Source organism: Zeugodacus cucurbitae, chromosome 4 (assembly GCF_028554725.1).
Source record: "Zeugodacus cucurbitae isolate PBARC_wt_2022May chromosome 4, idZeuCucr1.2, whole genome shotgun sequence".
Classification (NCBI taxonomy): Eukaryota; Metazoa; Arthropoda; class Insecta; order Diptera; family Tephritidae; genus Zeugodacus; species Zeugodacus cucurbitae.
The window spans coordinates 362,387-382,158 of NC_071669.1; the positions used below are offsets into that span (position 1 = coordinate 362,387).

A 19,772-nucleotide genomic window follows, 5' to 3' on the forward strand; every position below is an offset into this window, starting at 1 on the left:
ACTTTTGTTGTTGTAATAATTTTGTTTTGTAACCATTTTAATTGTACCCAAGAGAGTACAATGGGGTCGAATGGGTTAAGTCAAAACAAACTAGGGAACTAAAAGTGTAATATGTACAGTCAGGATCAAAAGAAAATCTACACAACTTTTTTCCTATATTGCTTGTATAATTATGTTTACGTGGAAAAGTTTTGCTATAAATTTTAAATATAAATACATTTTCGAAGTAAGAAAATAAGAAAGCATTAACCCATTCGATCCCATTGTACTCTCTTGGGTACAGAAAAAAATGGTACAGAAAACACCCAAAAAATAAAAGTTTTTTCAAACAAATCTGGAATAAAAATAATGTTTCTTATTTCGAAAATGTATTTATATTTAAAATTTATAGCAAAACTTGTCAACGTTTCTGTAATATTGCTATTCCACTGGATTAATTTTTATATAAAAACCTACAAATGTACACATATACTATAGAGTAAAACATATTAATTACAATAATTAAAACAATTTGTTTTTTTGGCTATTAGACAATGTATATTTACGCCGGTGATTTTAGATTTTTAAACTAAAAAGTTAGTGGTCAAATTTAGACCTTTAATGTTCCGGTTTTGATTTTCCATTATTTGTAATGTCATTCACTGTTCTTACTAGTTTTAAAGATCCCCCAAAGTCGAATATACGTATGTATTCTAATGAAAATGCATCAAAAGAGAAATAATACTTTTTTGTCGAAATATTTATTGTTTTATTATTACGATAATATAGTGATTAAATTAGATTTTTAATATCATATTTGCGATAAATAACTTAAACGTATTTTGGCTACCTAATATGCGGGACAATAAAAGTCAATATGCATAAATAAATATATGGGTAAAAGTATGCATACTAACTTATAACAACCATCCGAATTAGAAGACACGGTATAATAGTTCGAGTTATTTATTTATTGGGTTATTTATTGACTTGTTGACTTGTATTATAAAGTCCCATGTGTCTTTCCATCGTAAACTGATCACCTCATGCACGCTCAGTTTATGTATGCCATATGTTAATGGCAAAAATTTAATGAAAACCCATATAACAGATGTTAGCCATAATAAAATGCCAAGTCGATAGCTTCGAACTAGCCAAATCCGTTGTGGTTGTAAGGTACCATTTACGGCAAATTTGCAGTTACCATAACAGTGCAATCGTAGCAAATAGTCGATGTGCTCAAGTACATAACATAATAGCAAGAGTTTGAACAGGAAGGCAGGAAGATAGTTATGCAGAAACAGCGCCCGGTCCAAGGTAAAATATGGTAGGTAATGTATAAAGTACGCAACTAGGAATATGTCTCCTATTTGGCGAAACCGGTGCCATTCCCTTTCCGGCAGATCAAAACAAAGACGACGTCGGCGTAGTACATAGAATACATTCAGTATGATATAGAAAATCAGTGCTGCAGTTCCGGTATACCAGATAATAATATTACCAAGCAAATGTATCTGACTGCTGGTTTTTGTGTCAACCCAATAAGCAATGCCTTTATCCAACAGTGGCCATTCAAGGGGCGAAGAGCTATACATGTGAGCATCTAACTGTTTTGTATTCCAAAGCATTTTCGTTTGCAACTCAAAGAATTTCGCTAAAAAACTTAGTTTGGTCTTTTTCGTTGGAATCATCTCAGCTTTAAGAAGTTGTCGTTCTCTTTCTCGTTGGTCTTGTGCTGTGTAAAAAAGGAATGCTAAATTGTCTAGTCTATATATGGATATATTTACAGTAAGTAATTACTTTTTGTATAACGATGTTCTTCAACATTCCATATTGCGTCTTTGTGTTCCACGGTCCGATCTGCCACCACCTCATGTTGATTGAAACCCCATTCTGGAAGTTGACGCCCGCTGTACCGTAACGCTGCACCCGTGGTATGATGGATAAGTCGCACTTCCGATTTAATAGCATGCCATACAGGTCCTTCCTAAAAAATAAATTTAGAGCATAATTCACATAATCCAAGATTGTTATTGATAGATAAATGACCTTAGGAAAGTATCTTCTAAGTATACCATAGATCCCTACTTAATCGTTTCAACTTAGTTAATACCTACTGTGTCACGATTCAAAATCTCCACCCTCCACAGTAATTCGCCTGGCATTTTAATTTCATAGTCGATATAACATGAGACTTCTTGACATTGTGGAGTCATGGGTGCGGCCACATCATGAGAATTGAGCCCACGACTGGTGATCCCATGTACCAATTGAATAATATCTCCATGACGTATAACATCCAACTCATTTCCCACGACCAAATCTTCGCGATTTGGACGCTTAATAATCCACCAGTTATTTACGTCTTTAAAGGAATAGCAAGTGACTTGTTGTTGATGTGAAGAGCCACGCTTATCCGGATATCGCACTGGATATACATGGGCATGTGAATGTAACCAACATGTCCGACCATGCGTGTGGCGCAGGGTTATCTGTGAACCATGAACCACTTTGAGTGGCTGACCTTTGGTAATTGAAGCCAATCCACCATCAAGAGAAGCTTGAAAGGCACTTGTCATTATACTGTCATGTGGCCCAGCACGATATAAGGTTTGCAAATGAATGTAGAAAATGCTTACATATAAGAGGATTGGTACAATTGTGAATAAAACTATGCGGCCAATGGTTTCTAAAATGATATGGAGATCTGTAAATGAGAAAGTAAGAAATAATATAGGCATTAAGTATATAACATTAGGAACTTGCTTGAAAGCGTAGCATCGTAAAGTTTATCCCATAAATATCGGCAAGACAGGTAGGCAGTAAGGATATAGGTCAAAACCCCAGCATATTTTACACTTGTGGCAAAAGAAAAACACGATGCGGACGCTAATCCAAATAGCAACCAAAGAGAACTACCGAAACGACAATCTTGAAAGCGCAACATGTAATACAGACCACAGGCTTCAAAGAACAAAAGCATGGACTCCATTAAAATAAACCGTGATTGTGTGAGTAAAGCATTATCCAAAATAATAAGTACTCCTCCTAACAAAGCGGACCATCGTGAAAGACGTGCAGACATGAGGAGCTTGTAGACAATAGGCGCCAAAGCACTTCCACACAACGCTGGTAAAAAGCGTAACCAAAAGATTGGCACGTTTTTATTATATTCTGCTCCGATATGTGGAAATGTGTAATTGCCATCGTAACCGCCGGCAGTGTACGCAACCGCAGCTATCAGTTGTTTTCCTAGCGGGGGATGCTGGTCGAAGAAGAAAATGTTTCTCAAGTAAAGGGAGATATATTTGCCATAATGTATTTCATCAAATCTGCGAATATGAGATACAATAACTTACTACATATTATTGTAAAGCACAATGTAAAACTTACACAACATGCCGGGGAATTGAGAGTTTATAGAAACGTGTGCAAACAGCCAACACAAATAAGAACCACGTACACAAATCTAGCTGCAGGTGTACGGTAAGATATCGCCCTAGTGAAGATAAAGTGGAATCGTCGCTTGTTGTTTCTGTGGTGGCATGAAATACTTTCGCCATTGCAGCATCACTGCCAACACCTGAATCTGGTGAACCGTCGCGTAAAGCTGCCGCTGAATTTGCTGGTTCGGCAGGTGTCACTGTTCTTTCGGTTGGATTCAAACCAGTGACGGTAGAACTTCTACTTCGTCTGCTGCTCTTTGTGTGAGACATATAAGACGATGAGGATGAATTTGAACAAACCGATGCACGCTGAGTGCATTGGTGGTGGTGCTTTTGCTGAATAAGCGCTGTTAGCGCATTTAGACGGCAGTTGACGTCTCGGCAACAAGCTATACTACCATTGTAGAGTGTGGGAGATGTTGCGCGCAAAACCAAAGCGGTGGTGGGATTGTTATTTGATGTATTTGACGACACACTGTTACTGCTGGCTTCTTTTTTTGTTGTTCTTGGCATTATACCAACAAGTATGTCGCTTAACGAGAACCGTTGAAGTCTTTTGTTTGATGACGCGTTTGCCTCCGTCGCTTTATCAAATAGATCGGTCGTTCTGGAGTTCACAACTGGGTCAGTTAAGTTGGTTGTAGTAGCTGTAGTGGTTACGGCACTTCTGCTTGTGTCTGCATATTTTGATTTTGATTTAATTAATGTCTTACGGCGTTTCACGGTAGTAGTATTGCTTGACATAGCCATCTACGAACTGCTTACTCTATTAACTCGCTTTTTCTTTACTCACGCACTATACTTTTTAAATATTTATCTCTTTCTCTAACAACAATACAAAACTTCAGTTTAGTCAAATGTGAATAACATACTCGTAATACAAATTGGAAAATACATGTTCAATTTTAAGAATAATTTTCAATTAAAATTTGAGTCTAATCTAGACTTGCATGTTTTACACATCACGCATGCACGACCAGTTTATTGGAATGTTGTAAGATTTCTACTATTAATATTTGTATGTATCTTACAACACACAGCACGAATATCGTGATCACAACCGACGCCACGTATTCTGATTTAACAACTAAATCATACGGCTTTCGAAATGTTGTGCGCACCTTCGGCCACAAACTTCGCTGGTTAAATGTTGTTGGCCACAACAGTGCCTTTGTCGTTTCTTCTCTGCTACTCAATGCTTCTCTGCGTGGTGCTCTCACATACTTATGTTTTGGTTATTATTATTATTTTGGTCATATACGAATACTAAACAAGTTATTTTCATCCTCTCTGTAACTTAAAGAATGTGTTAAATACTACAAATATGGAAAATGTTTTAAAGTAACACTTTATATTAAAGAAAATATGTTTTTAAAAAATCCGAACAAAATTACTTCATCAGATTTTCCACTTTTGTTTAAGTGTTTCAATACCTTTATACGAGCATTACACTCACGGTGTTTTCTGTCTCATAGAGTTTTGGCTTCAACTGTAGCCTATAGTGAAATTAACTAAGTATTCTGTAGCTAGTGCAAATAGTAAGTCCAACTGGTCAGCCACTTATTTTTTTCCATAGAAATGGTGGTATTTATATGACGTTGATGTACACGATATGATCTTTGTCATATCGCCAGATATGATTTGTCAGATAAAACATCTAGTTCAAAAAATTTTTCGTTAAGACTTTTTATGTGATTTAATTTAATTTATATATGTACATATATCCACATATAACAAAACATCAAGTGTCGATGATTTTAATTGTATAAATAATTTCTCCGCCGATTTGTTATCTTGATCATTTCGGTATCTGTCACTTTATATACATATATCTCCACAAGTTTCGACTTACAAACAGTCATTAAATGATGAAATAAAATTGGCAAATAAATATCTGTAGTTTAATTTACGAAAGGTCATATGAATAAAGTCATTCGAAAAGTATTCCATTAGTCTTTAATTTAGATGTTTGTATATAATACAATATTTATCATTTAAATTACGGGATGGTATCGGCGTAATACGGCACTGAAGCAGACATAATAGGACCGCAAAGGTTATTATATTTCCATATTTACTATATATTTGGTTTTATTGTGTCTTCAATGTCCCCCTAATTGAGGGGTTGCGCCACCCTGAAATTTCCAAAAAATATTTTTTTTTTTGCTTAATTTTAAAGTCTATATTCTAACGAGTATTTTGAGAAGTCTCCGAAAAAATGTCTCAATAATTACGAAAGTTATGGTCATTAGACGTAAGCGCGGTGGGAGCGCGGCGATAGTACATTTTCTCTTCTCATTCTTTTGCGTTTATCTCAAAACCACATTTTTCGAGACGGTGTACACGATAACACATTTTTTTTATATTTATAAAGCATATAGTATATTAAATTTGCAATAAATGTAAAGGACTTCTACCTCAAATAGTTTTGTCAAAAAAATTCCTAAAAAACCATCTGATCTTCATGAGTTCAGTACGCCACCCTGAACACATGAAAATCTGATGGTTTCTTACACATTTCCAATTGTTACATATGTATATGGTAAAGTAAATAATTTAGAGTCTATTTAATGATGTTTGCATATATATATATATGTATGTACATATGACAGAGTCAAGGGTTCAATGCCGGTAGTCGCTGAAATAAGATTCGATATTCTATTGCATAATACTATACATATGTACGTACGAGTATATGGTATCAACAAAACTCCGCTTCCATGGATTTGCAACTGTGTGACTATGCATTTCACACGCTCGTGTGTGCTCTTACCGAAAATGACCAGTACTCGGAGTGTTGTATGTAAAGACTCAAACTACGAGCATAAGCTCGTATAATGAGGTAAGTACTATCCTCATTAAAAGCAATAACAACACGAGTTGTTTTAAATACTATTATCGATTCATGGGACCAAAAAAGCATGCCCCAATGACACGATTAGACGTCAATACCAATAAATCTACGAATTTTGGATGTTGCCACTAATACGATGTATGAATGGTGAATCTATGCACATACAAATGTATGTATGTATATTAGGCGTCTATAGACTTATAGTATATCTGTGATTGTGACTTTCGTTAACACTTTCTAGTTTGCGTATGTGTATAGGTAAATCTGAAAGGAGTCAATTAGCATATTTTATTTCTGAGTAGGAGTTAACACACGATATATTCTCCAAACATGATGCACACAATAGAATAGGTAGTTGCCAACTGTTGTTTGTTATATGTACGTTTAATGGTTCTAAACAAACATACATACATACATATGTGCATATGTATTTAAAATTACCATCAATTAAACAATATAAAAATATTTTGAACTGTTTCCACTAGTGATATGATTTATTCATAAGATATAAAAATTTTGCAGTTTTGTTTTTTTATCTCCTACATACAGGTGAACTGTTTTGCAAGTTAATTTTGAATGTCTGTGGCTAGGATTTGGCTAATATGTGCTGCTTTGTATGGATGCGATTAACACAAGAATGGAGGTTAGGTCGAAGCTCGGGACAAACACGATATACTTATATTTTCTGAACCCAATTAAATTTGAGTCATATTAATAGTAATTTAAATTCTCGAATTCCTTATGCGAAATTCTACTATGCAAAGCATTCTTCCAATATGGTGTACATTCATTAAGGGATATCTTGGGGTTGGTCCGAAAAAAGACCTATTTTCAATAATTTTTTTATATAAAAAAAGTATATTTGGTTCCAACTTCGGAAAACATCTAGTGATGAATTACTGATATCTTTTAAGTAAAATATCAAAAAACTCTGCAACTGTACGGCTTTTCCGGCGAGCCTTACGTACAAAGGATCGTTCGTGTTGACTGCATAACTGTTAGCAGGATCATGAATCAGGATGAAGTTAAAAAAAAATACTTGTTTAGTAGAGACTTTAAACTAGAACTTGGACGAACGAAAAAATGTAAATTAGACTTTTAGTTTATGATAGAACAAAAAATTCGTATTTCTAACACCTGTAGTTTATTTATAGTTTATGTTTGAAAAAAATCGTATTTCGAAGACTTGTCTGAAATTTTATGAGAATCGGTGGAGTAGTTCTCGAGAAATCTTGAAAAACTTCTTCACACTGTATCAAAACTATTACTCGGATAGATTGGAAATTTTAGGATAACATTCTTGAGATGTGGAATTTAATAAGACAGTAAAAACGCAACGCAACCTATGCATCCCATACAGTAAATATTTGTTTACGAAAAAACCAATGCGAAGTTGAAGAATGTCATATTGTAAGTTCTGTATACGAGTGCTAATGTTGTATGGTTGGAGAATTCAAGAAGGCGTTTTTATTTAGTAAACAAACACATAAAAATATAATCATGTATTTAACATATCTAGAAGTCATAGAACCGATTAAATCAAGAAACACACCACATAAAGGCTGAAAAACTTTCCATTCATCTATAAATCCAAATAAGAAGAGTATATACATACATACATATGTATATTTCTTTATGCTATAGTATACATGTATGTATTCATGTAGATGTGCGTCTTGTATAGATATGCATATGTACATGTATTTATTTTATTTTATTTTATATAACGCTATCTATAAAAGTAAATGGTTAAGCATCTTTCTTTGTTTTTGATTTGTTGCTGGGATAGTGACTCCAGCTGAAACAACAATAATGCATAGAAGAAGTCAATTAATACAATAAATTTTGCGTACAGTCTAGACAAAACACAACCAATAACAACTTTTACAACAAAAAATGCATCGTCAATTTATCTGCATCCACATTTTACATATATACATACATATATATATATGTAACGTGGAAGACCATACAAATATTCAAACATTGCCGCAAAAATGCGTTTTATATATTTTTAGTGCAAATGTACAGTCTCCACAAAATAAATTTGCACAAAAACGTGTGTACATAAGTATTTGTTATATATGTACAAATGTACGTTTATGTACACCTACATACATATGTGAAAATGAATGCGCGTATTTATATCAATTTTAATGTGAACGTTAAATTAGTTTGGGGAGAGAAGTGCTAATAATGCCAAATATCTCTTTCTCAAACTAATTCAATGAATATGTACATATGTGTAGAAGCACTATATATATTTTTTTTACACATTTTTCTTTGATTAAAAATTAGTAAATTAAAATTAATACATAGTTTTAATAGTACTTTTGGCAATCGATCTGAAATTAAATAGTGCGTATTCTATAAATATGCATATATACATCTGTAATATGATGTGTTTATATACAACTTAATGAACGGCACTCCTTTTTCTACCATCATCCATAACCTCCATACAAAAACCTTTGCTCATGTAGGGTGAATACTTTTCGATGCAGTCTAAAATAAATTTAAGAGGTTATATACCTACATACATATGTATAAACCAATTAACAGCTTTCACCAGAGGTTGCGTAATGAACAAGTTCCATAAATTCGTGTATGTTTTAACTAAGTTGTACTACTACTAACACTGTTAATACGTGGCTACCATCGCGTGCTTAGTGGAATGTCTGCCATATCCATCTCTAGGGGAAAAAAACAATAATGAAATATTGGTGTTGTTTAGAATTTTAGATTTTGGTATTTGGCGGTGAGTTTTATGAATGAAAATTTACAAATGTCAGACGCCAAAGTACGAGTATGTGTTAGTAGAGCACTGAGATGAAGGAAAATTGTCGTCAGAGTATGAGAGGGAAACCCCACGTTTGCTGCTTTTAGAAATTACTTTTTCATTTTCTATGCCTGCAATGATTTTGAATATTTACGAATATATTACTTCATTTGTGTTTGACATCTGCGGAATGGATGGATAGTTTTGCCAACTATAAAAATATGTTTAAGGAAGTTTGTAGGAACATTTGTCAAAAATTTGTTAATGTTTACTGCAGGACTTTGCGATTCAGTTAGCTTAATGAACTTTCCAATGAAATGCCGAAATAAAAGTGTAAACATTATAAATTTATAAAATGAGGAAGACTTTTTATTGGTAGTGAAATTTGTTTTGAATTTATGTAAAATATTTCTGAATTTCTGTTACTGTTTTCATAAAGAGAAGGACACCTATTATGTACGATAAATGAATATGTATACATACACATTTTTACGGGTTTCAACAATTTCTAACCAACCTTTGTACGGTGCGTTTACAGTAAGTACATAAATAAATATATGTACATATGTATATGAATATAAATTTATGCATGTATATAAAGATTTACGCGTATAAAAGTAAATACTTTTAGGTGTGTACAAACATTTTTGCATACATACACATGTATGACAAAAGAGAAATGAGAATATTACGTATACGCCACGCGGGAAAATTTAAATGGCAGTGCAATAGAGAGAAAATTAGGGATGTGTACTTCTAAAATTTGAGAGAGCTCTACATATACATATAATAAAATGGGGTTGTTGAAAGAGAAGTGAAAATGCAATTTTGCCTATACAAATAGGAGCGAGTTTGCAAGTTTGAGAATGTAAGTATAAGGAAATATTAACTTGTACCTAAACTATATGAAATGAAGGGTAAAGAATAATTGCCGAAGAAATCTGCGTAAAAAGAAACGTACTGTATTGGGGAAATTTGCAGTTTAAATAGATTCACACACGTCGGTCCAGGTAGATATCAATAGAGTTGCGACTCATTGCAGACAGCGGGCGTATGAGTAATGTACTATAAACCTAGCAAAGACAAATGAAGAGTAATGTTTTTTGGGTGCATAATAGCGCATAAACATACATATGTATGTCGTGGAAATGTGTGTTTGGTCGAATGTCTGCGCACGTTTGTTATTTCGAAATTTTGTTGTTGTAAATGCTTTTGTTTTTCCGATATGCATTCTAGGTATTTGTGTTGGTAGTTTGGTTTGATTTCGCTATGTTTCTGTTGTTGTAATGTCTGCCGAATTTGAATATGCGCTTATGTGCATTTTGAAATTGTTGTTTTACAAGCATGTGTTTTTATATGTTTCTGTTATTCGTGTCTGCCTGATGTCATGAGCACACATACAAATTTACCGCTTTGAAATAATCGTTTTTTGTTGTCGGTTTAATCGTAGTCACTGGAGCACTCGCTGTCGCATATTAATGCATGGCCCAAGTACAGCAACTGTATTACTATAGTATTTGTAGTAGTTGTAATCGTGAAGTCGCCGCTTACACATTCGGATCTGTCAGCGGTATTGCTGCTGTCATCTCAGAATGATAAAAGCTTGTTTGTAAGTATTGTGCACTTGTAAACGGAACTCGCGCCGAATTTTCGCCGTCGTAGTCGCGATTTTCACAAAATCACAATTTGTTTCGTCTACTCGCCAGTCCAATAGTTTATGCTGAACTTGTAAGTAGAGTGCAGAAATAGTAAATGTTTCACAAGTGTGTATATGTAATATTTAGTCTGGGTTTGTTTTTGTATTTACCTGAGCGTATTATGAGGAAAGTGAATACAAAAGTTAAAGAGAAATAAGAATTGTTGTATTCGCGAATTTATTAGTCAATTTAATATTTTAGTCTGGGACAGTTTGGGTAATATTTATATGTATTTATTTCTATCTTTAGTAGTGCCGTTAATAATATTAAATGCGAACTCCCCGGCTATAATAGGGTAAAATAATTGCTTAAGAAGATTTTTCAAATATTTTGGAGTTTTTCGTTACAGGAATAATAGTTGAGGAAAATCCGGGTCCACACTATTTTAGTATTACTATTAATAATTATTATATTATATTGGTTTCATTATTAATATTACGCACTAAATGATGATATATAATAGAATATGTTAGATTGTGCGCTATCTGATATGCTATTTACAGTTTTGTCTTTTGATAACGATTTATTTGATCCATTTATTAACGTCATTTCAAAATGACTATCCATTTATATTTTAAAACAAACGATGACAAACCATTTAAGGTATATTTTCTATCATTATCAATAAGTTTTTTTTTTAATTTTGAATATATAGTATGTATGTAGATGACATTTAGTGAATTAATAGTTCTTATTATCACGTAATAAAACCAAATTTTAAGTGTTAATTCATATTGGTAGAGCTTACAATATATACCACCTGACCTTGCGATATCACTCAATAAAAAAGTCATTCACCCCACGAATTAACTGACTACGTATGTATGTAGATATGTATATACATTCATACATCCGCGTAAAGTAAATGATGAACATAAAGAACAACGAAGTAGCTCAAGGACACACGAAACAGCGAATTTCAACCAAAACGATGAAACTGCAAAAGGAAAACAAAAATAACTCTATTGAAATTTGGTCACTTGCACCAAAGTGCATAACACCAGTTGCAGCAGTAGAAAACCAACAACAATAAAAACGAAAACATGTACAACTTCAGAGGCAGCATTGATGCCGACAACAAGGAGTAGGTCGTTCATCAACAAACAGCGAAATTTCACGGCAACCCAATTTCGATTTCAATACGCCATGGCTACAAGGCAACAACACGACGCAACGACTGCAAGGACGAAAGTACATTGCACGCTGCAAGGATGCAAGGCCGACGACACGACGACGATGAGAATAACGGTGATATAAATACGGCGGAGGCTAGGAGTAGCGCCCAGTCTTCGGCATTCAATGTCAGAGAACATAAAAAACTGGCAAGTACTCGTAGGAAGCGCACCGTTAACAGGCCATGGAAAAGGCGGCGGCTGTAATGCAACAACCGCAGCCTTCCCACAATTGTGCTTATGCTCATATATTCCTATGAGTATGCAGATATCGCTGCCAAATCTGCATACCCCGTTTGTACTCACGCGTGCAATGCAAAGCAACAGCCTGCAATCAACATCCACCAAGTGTATTTAGCTATTCAGAAGTTGCAATCGCGTTCGCGACTACCAAGGCCAACTCGCGCTGAAACCCGGCTACGATACCATGCCGGCGTCGTCGTCAGCCATATACGAGTATGTGTGTGTAAATTGAAGTAGAAACCGCCCACAATAACCATCGTCTAGCGGTCAGGACCGTTGAATATTTGGCAACATGTTCATATGTTTGAGCACATACACATACAAATGTACGTAACAAGCATTAGAGAGCGGAGAGAGTGTGAGCATATTTGCGACATTTACCCGCTGAGGTAAATGCACTTGCCGCGGCCAACTCGCCAATAAAGAAGGGATGCAATTGCTGCTGACGCGACTGCTGCACTTGCAAAGAGAGGGGACGCAGGGTGGAACGTACATACATCTCAGTGTTTGCGTGCGCACAAATACTCGTAGACTTTCAAAATGTTGTACCCCGAATACATACAGAATGCATACATCGTACACTCATATGTTGAAGCAGCGTAAAGTGCAATGTGCATTATTGCATACATATGCACATATAATGCTTGTAAGTGTGTAGGTGTAAATATACATATGCATATATAGAAACGAGCAGATTATGACACAAATGTTTATGGTGGCGGTGCAACAGGGACGATGACGATATGGATTCAATGACTATTGGTATGGTGCTGTCTGCCACTGTACATACAGTACCAATAACAATATCCCTGCTTTGGTTTATTGTTGCAGAGACTTTAACATTTGGGTTGGAGAAGGATATTAATAATATTTCATATGACTCCATTACTGTTCGAAAAAGCAAGTAATTTGGACTAGTTTCAAACTATCCGAGTAGGACTCTCGGTGAAATAGTAGTTTTTTTTACTTTCTTCTTACTTAGATTCATGATTTGCTTGAGTTTTTTGTTCGTAATTTCGTCGAACATATGTACATATGTATAAGCTTCATTCTCGTTACACATATGTATGTATTATACTGATCCCGTTACAGATTAGTATTCTCAATCAAATAAAATGTAGTCCTTTTAAGCAACTAAGGGAAAAATAATAAAAACTAGAGGAAAATAATAAAAACTAAAAGCATTCTAAAACCACTGTGCCATAATTATTTTCCACAAACACGGAACATTCAGCTAATAGCAATGGTGGAATGCCGAAATATATAGTGGAAGTGAAATGGAAGTCGAACAATCTGCCCTGGCATACTCTCTCCCTTATACTGCATTGGTCGCATTGCATTCAGAGGTAAAGGAAGAGGTCAACAGGGCCAAAATGCGAAGTGATTGCATTTGGAATTTGCTGGGCCAAGTGAACTCTCCATTCGCTCCCAACCCACAATACAGTTGTCCTTGACCGTGATGTTGAACATGTGGTGATGCCAATGGCGTGGTTTTGTAGACGCGACGGACATCACGACCATATGCATATTTGTGATGTAAGTAAATTTACTGGTGTTGGCAACATTCTCGTATGTGCCTGCCTATGCAACAGCCACTGCAGAGATGATGTTTGATAATGGCGGGGATGAAATCACTGCGCCTAATAGTTGTTACCCTGGTGGTGCGTAAACACTGGTGTTGGTGATTCGTATTGAGGTCACGCAATCCACGAGTCGAAGAAAGTGAAATCAAGTTTCATATTTTATTAAAATCGGTTGTATCACTAGATTTCCTTATTACTTCCTTTGAATATAAATATGTATTCAAAGTGTAGATGATTAGAAATAAGATTCAGTTATAAATGTATGCATATGGTGAAATCCCATGTTTTTAATTATTATATTAAAGTATTTTTTAAATATTCCTCCTAAATTGTGATGGTCCATATATTTGTACGTTTTTGTCTTCAGAGCCACTACATTTAAAAAACAAAACAATTCTTCCCCTTCGTTAAAAAATACGCGTCTCAAATTTTTAATATATTAACTTAATTTTTGTGAAAGTATTTAACAAAATAATTGAACAAAATATAATATTTGAATATCGTACATATCTACATGTATGTACATACACATGTATTAAATATTGTCAAAATTTTTTTTTTCACTTCCTACATATTCTCATTTGTTTATTTCTCTCTCTCTTCCTTTTGTTCGGGAAACGCTTTCGGCTGTGTAGGTGTAGGGGATGATTGTCCTGCTATAGTGAAGTGCATGCTTTCCGATTCCAAATTATTCGTACGCTACAGTCCTATATGTGTGCCGTATACCGTTAGGTGCAACTGAGCGTGTGTATTTTGGGGTTTTTTATTCGTTTTGACAACTATTAAGAAAAAAGGTCGACGTTACCAACAAAAATAAAACAATAACAGAAGAGAACGGAGAGCATAATTTTGGGACGGCGTGACGCAGACAGCAGTGGTTTTTATTGATTGGGGTAATGACAAGGAAAAAAAATTGTTACTGAATCAGTGTTCCAATCTAAACACATACAGACAACTGTCTCTTTAAAAATCACTGCTGAATAGAAAAAATTTTATTGCAATCCAAAAGATCGTAGCGGTGTTATTGTACACATTTCACTAGCCATATTCCGTGGATTTTCTTTTGTTTAAAAAGTGCAATGCTTCTTTTCGGATGGTTGTCGGTGCTTTTGTTAGCAGTTTTATTCCTTTACAATAGCACTGCTATAATCCACATGAATGGTTTATTAAATGCAAGAGGGTTTACCAAGAAAAAACAATTATAGTTACAGCAATCATAATCAAATGACTTTTCACAAATAAACACACACAAAGCTGTGAAAAATTAAATTATTAAACCATAATAAATAATTACATATATTAATCTATTAATTACAGTAGTGATATTCGAGTCAAATCTTGTAACCGACACAAATAAGAAATAAATAAATAAAATATGTAAAAATATTGAAGCAAACAGTTAATGAAAAATGTGATACTAACACTACAGTAATCATACATACTCTCACAACCACTTTAATTCCTGGTATCATATACCTCACATGATGCAGGATTGTTATTACATTAATGACGCGCTCGACCAGTCAACGTGCAGATCTTTGAGTGCGGTAGTTGTCGCACTTGAAACATTTAAGTGGTTTGAGGTTAGTTAATTCACTCAGTAATTTCCTATTTGAAAAATCGATGTACTATTGGAATTTCTCTGTTACCAATGCACAAAATACAAATGAAGTGCTTTCATAAGATAACCATTTAATAATAACAAGGAGTAGTGTATATGTATGCATGATGTATGACTCCTGAAGTTAAGGTCTACCGTAATTCGTAGTGAACGCATATTACTTTATATTATCAATTACACTTTTCTTTTCTTTTACTAAAAAAAAGATTTGATAGAGTACGAGAGAATACATCCTCCCTGTCCTCTTATGTTTTCATTTAGTGCACCCGGAAGTAAAAGTATGCGGTTAAATTAACTGATTTTCGCTTGCAACATATTCCGACGCTCATCACTATCCAATACTCGACTACCTCTCACCGCATTGGTTCTAAATTATTCTGAAACCTTTTGCTTTGGTCATGCGCATCATAAATTGCACTCCAACCCTGTTTGCTTATCAACAGTGATATAATATATGCTCTAATGGTTTCTGGCATGCATGTATTTATAACTGTGATGTTATATTGTTTGTTTGACTTCATTATGTATGGTCTATAAGTTTGTATGAAGCTTTGTAATTGATTAAATAATAAAATAGTTTATTTACAACTTTTTAGTTAGTATAGTTGTTATAATAATTATTAGCACTTTTGTAGTAGCTTCTCATGACAATCTCCACAGTTTCCCAAAACTTAGTCCATACTCAGATTATTTTATTAATTTTTTATATATATGTTTAATGATACTAGAACAAAAACAGGAGGAACTCTGCATTTAAACTTTTTACTTAAATAGGCACGGGTAGGGTTATGGGAATGCATATACATATGTACATACGTACATTATACAATTGACATTTTATATAAAAATATTCCTTGTTTACAGTTGTTAATTCTTGCTGTGGTATGTCATAATTGTTTCAGACACATCCACATCAGTTGGAATTGAGTATTAGGAATAGAATTGCCTTTACACGGGAAAGAAGTGAATCCTTTGCAGAATTATACAAAAATATCGTTATTTTTGGATCGCAATGAACTTTTCACCGTTTGGTAATACTTTCCCTGGTACAACCACTATTCCTGGGTTGCCACAGTTCACGACAACAGCAGCGCCACAAGTTTCCACCGTAACATCTGCGGCAGCGGTTGCCGGTGTAACTTCCCAAGGTGCAACGCAACAGGACGAAACTGCCTCCACCAGTGCTCGTTACCAACCACAGCAGCAGCAACAACAACAACAATCTTCTGCCAACGTAAGTATGACACATTTTAATCAACCCGCAATACCGATCGCGACTGGAACAACCGTTACCGCCTTACATGCCAAGTTCCGCACATCAGGCGATGAGCCACAAGGGGATAAATACAATGGACATTTGGTGACCATAGAAACAGCAGGCACCAGCGGCACACAACAACAGCCACAATATGGTAACTTACCAATGTACACTACACAACAGGCGGATGATAAACATTTGATTACAGCAGCCATTGCGTATCCACAAAATACGATAACCGCTTCTTCGTCAACGGCAGCTGTAGGTGCAGCGATTACAAATACTCCACAGCAGCAGCAACTACATGTTCAACAACAACAACAACAACAAGTTTCAGCCCCACAAGAATTAACACAGGACTTGTGCAATGCAATTTTACAACAACAAGGTGTGGATACAAAGCTTGGTGAGTTAAAATTGGGACAGTACTAATCTAATTGGCTGTAATGTTCAATAAGAATGATCAATTGACTAAAATCTGATTTTCACCAACCGGACACTTATCGAGTAAGATTGAATCGAAACTCGAAACTCCATTAAATGAAAAAATAATGCTTATTACTCTCATGTGTAAGAAAGAGATGGACTTTCACACGTACACAAGAGTTTCGGTTACTTTTGTGATTTCGGCCTTGAATCCTCAATAAAAATCGCTGGTAGCGCACCCTGGTTACCGACTTGTTGCCTTGTAGATATAGAAAGTTAGGTGTTCTGTTTGGTTGATTTTGAAACCAAACTAGCTTTATTTGCATTATAGATATTAAAGTCAGATAGAATTTTGTTGTCATTACTTTTTTATTCATCCTACATTTGTTCTATAAACAAAAAACAATGATACAGCTGATGACATGAAAAATGCTTGCAGACAAAATTTAAACCGACATATTAACAAATCGTAATTTCGTATTACAGACTAATGTATTAGTTATGATTAAAATTTCTTTCCGTTACCGATGTTTGTGTAGTTCTACAAAATACCTCATGGCAATCGTTAACACCAGGTACCACAGTAGCTGATTACCTCTCCCATCTTCCAGCAAACACACTACCATTGTCGCTACATCATTTCCTCAAGTATTCGGCCGAAACGATAAAGAAAGAAAATCAGGGTGTAGTAAGTATAAGATACAAATATATGTATGCGCGTGTGTATTAAATATATTTGCTACTTTTTAATGGTACGGTTATTGATAAAAGAGGAATGTTCTTGGTCTAACATGTTTTACAGGTACAAACGGGAGCACCGATTGGCATCAATACCATTGGGGGGACAACAACCATTACTATACCTCAACAACAAACGGAGGCACAAATACAGCAACCACAACAGCACCAAGAAGCAACAACGATGCACATACAAGCAGATCCATCGACTAGTGACGTTGTGACAATGGCCCCAGCTGTTAGTGCAACTACTACATCGAAAAAGAAGAAACGAAAAAAACGTCCTAAGGATCGGAAACCGAAATTGAGACCAGGAGAAATTCGGCTTACTACAGCGCTGGATGGGAGCCCTTTATATTTATGCCCCGAATGCCAAGTAGCATATCCCGAGCCGGATTTGCTCGAAATACATTTGGTTGGGCACAATCTCGAGAGACGCTATATCTGCGATATTTGTCAGGCGGCCTTGAAGCGCAAAGATCATTTGACGCGTCATAAACAGTCTCATAATCCAGAAAGACCATATATATGTACAGTCTGTTTGAAGGCGTTTAAGCGGAAAGAACAATTGAGTTTGCACTTCGTGATACATTCGGGAGAAAAACGTCACTTATGTCATGAATGTGGGAAGGGTTTCTACCGCAAAGATCACCTACGAAAACACACACGTTCGCATATTGCACGCCGGGTAAAAGCTGAGCTTAGCATGCAGAATGAGAGCGAGCATGGGACCAGTATGCTACAGCCAATAACTGTAACAACAATTACTGAGGTACAACCTCAGTCGTCAAGTTCTGCACAACTACAACAACATCATTCAAGTACTCAGCAACAGCAGCAGCAACAACAACAACAGCTCCAACAACAGATGCATACACAACAAATGCAACATGTTGTGGTAACCCAACAACAGCAACAACAAATGCTTAATTAGCCCAATGGCGGCAATGATTTTTGTAAAGTCAGCTGAAATTCAATATACATAGATCGTTAGTAATTGCTGGAAACTAAATTAACACTAATTAGTTATAATTTAACATTGCAACTTGCAAAATTTGAAAGGAGTTCGCTTTAGATTCTCTTTGTAGTTTTTTAGTATCTTTATAAACACTGTTATTGAAAGCACTTTCGTTTATTTTAGAACTCAAAGCAGCACTTGCACAATGCTACATTACTACATTATTGTTATTTTTATTTTGGTAAATTAATCTCCAAATTTTATCATAGCATTTTGGGACAAATATGACTTATGCAAACATTAATGAACATCATACGCCGCCGAACAAATAAGTAAAACCTTATGAGAACATAATTATAAGATATAAGTACGACTATTATAATGAACATGGCAAGGACTGAAGGGATATCCGCTATGTCACCCACAATAGTTGTATTTACAAATTCCCGTCTTGTGAAAATACATATTTAATATGTATGTAATAATTAAAATATAATAGCATACTTATTTCACACATTACATCATTGTAAATAACACAAAGTAATAAGTATGTAAATTCGAAAGTAACTATTAACACAAATATAATAATAAATTCCATTTATACTATTTAAGTATAAACAATTAATACGATATTATTATAACAAATAAATCTAGTAGAATGAAATATAAGGAATGTATTTTTTATATGTATACTGAAAATAAGAATGCTTAATGAAATGTAAAGAAAATACAATAATATCGTTTCGAATTGTAAAGTAACAAATTATACATATTTGTATGTACAAGTTATAAAACTAGTATAACTTATCATTGAACATTTCTAAAGTGAAAAAAAAGTCAAATATTTTAATAATAAAATTAATTAAAAATTCGTTTTATTTCCATTCTTAAAGATCCATGGAAGATATTCTACTATAGATCTACAAGCGGGTCAGTGTCTTACAAGATTTTTTTCCGAGTATACTTAATCTAATTATTTAAATTTTTATTAACTACATACATCGTACTATAGCAATTT

General features: G+C 34.7%; 2 protein-coding genes across 13 annotated transcripts; one reads left to right on the top strand and one right to left on the bottom strand.

Moving 5' to 3' along the window:
• Positions 1 to 721: 721 nt before the first annotated feature.
• On the bottom strand, positions 722 to 4,711 carry LOC105208566 (protein O-mannosyltransferase 1). Its single transcript, XM_011178528.3, has 5 exons — positions 3,373 to 4,711; positions 2,746 to 3,311; positions 2,097 to 2,686; positions 1,780 to 1,966; positions 722 to 1,714 (listed from the first exon to the last, which is right to left on the bottom strand). Exons 1-5 carry the CDS (start codon positions 4,173 to 4,175, stop codon positions 942 to 944), a joined length of 2,919 nt encoding a protein of 972 aa, XP_011176830.2. The 5' UTR covers positions 4,176 to 4,711; the 3' UTR covers positions 722 to 941.
• A 5,581-nt stretch (positions 4,712 to 10,292) lies between these two features.
• On the top strand, positions 10,293 to 19,449 carry LOC105208647 (zinc finger E-box-binding homeobox 1). 12 transcript variants are annotated; one of them, XM_054229081.1, is made up of 6 exons: positions 10,296 to 10,786; positions 16,277 to 16,608; positions 16,684 to 16,786; positions 16,841 to 17,038; positions 17,598 to 17,746; positions 17,861 to 19,448. In XM_054229081.1, the coding sequence occupies exons 2-6, from the start codon at positions 16,387 to 16,389 to the stop codon at positions 18,728 to 18,730; spliced, it is 1,542 nt and encodes a 513-aa protein (XP_054085056.1). In that variant the 5' UTR covers positions 10,296 to 10,786; positions 16,277 to 16,386; the 3' UTR covers positions 18,731 to 19,448. The 12 variants fall into 12 exon arrangements, with proteins under 12 accessions (XP_054085055.1, XP_054085050.1, XP_054085056.1 ...); XM_054229080.1 differs by having other exon boundaries at positions 10,293 to 10,786; positions 16,684 to 17,038; positions 17,861 to 19,449; XM_054229078.1 differs by having other exon boundaries at positions 10,297 to 10,786; positions 16,277 to 16,786; positions 16,841 to 17,020; positions 17,861 to 19,447.
• Positions 19,450 to 19,772: the final 323 nt, after the last annotated feature.

Coding starts and splice junctions, on each gene's coding strand:
- LOC105208647 (XM_054229071.1), top strand. CDS start 16,387: ATGAACTTTTCACCGTTTGGTAATACTTTCCCTGGTACAACCACTATT. Junction 17,039..17,597: donor AGGTGTGGATACAAAGCTTG/GTGAGTTAAAAT, acceptor ATGTTTGTGTAG/TTCTACAAAATACCTCATGG. Junction 17,747..17,860: donor AGAAAGAAAATCAGGGTGTA/GTAAGTATAAGA, acceptor CATGTTTTACAG/GTACAAACGGGAGCACCGAT.
- LOC105208566 (XM_011178528.3), bottom strand. CDS start 4,175: ATGGCTATGTCAAGCAATACTACTACCGTGAAACGCCGTAAGACATTA. Junction 2,687..2,745: donor TTACGATGCTACGCTTTCAA/GCAAGTTCCTAA, acceptor TCTCATTTACAG/ATCTCCATATCATTTTAGAA. Junction 1,715..1,779: donor AGAACATCGTTATACAAAAA/GTAATTACTTAC, acceptor TTTTTTACACAG/CACAAGACCAACGAGAAAGA.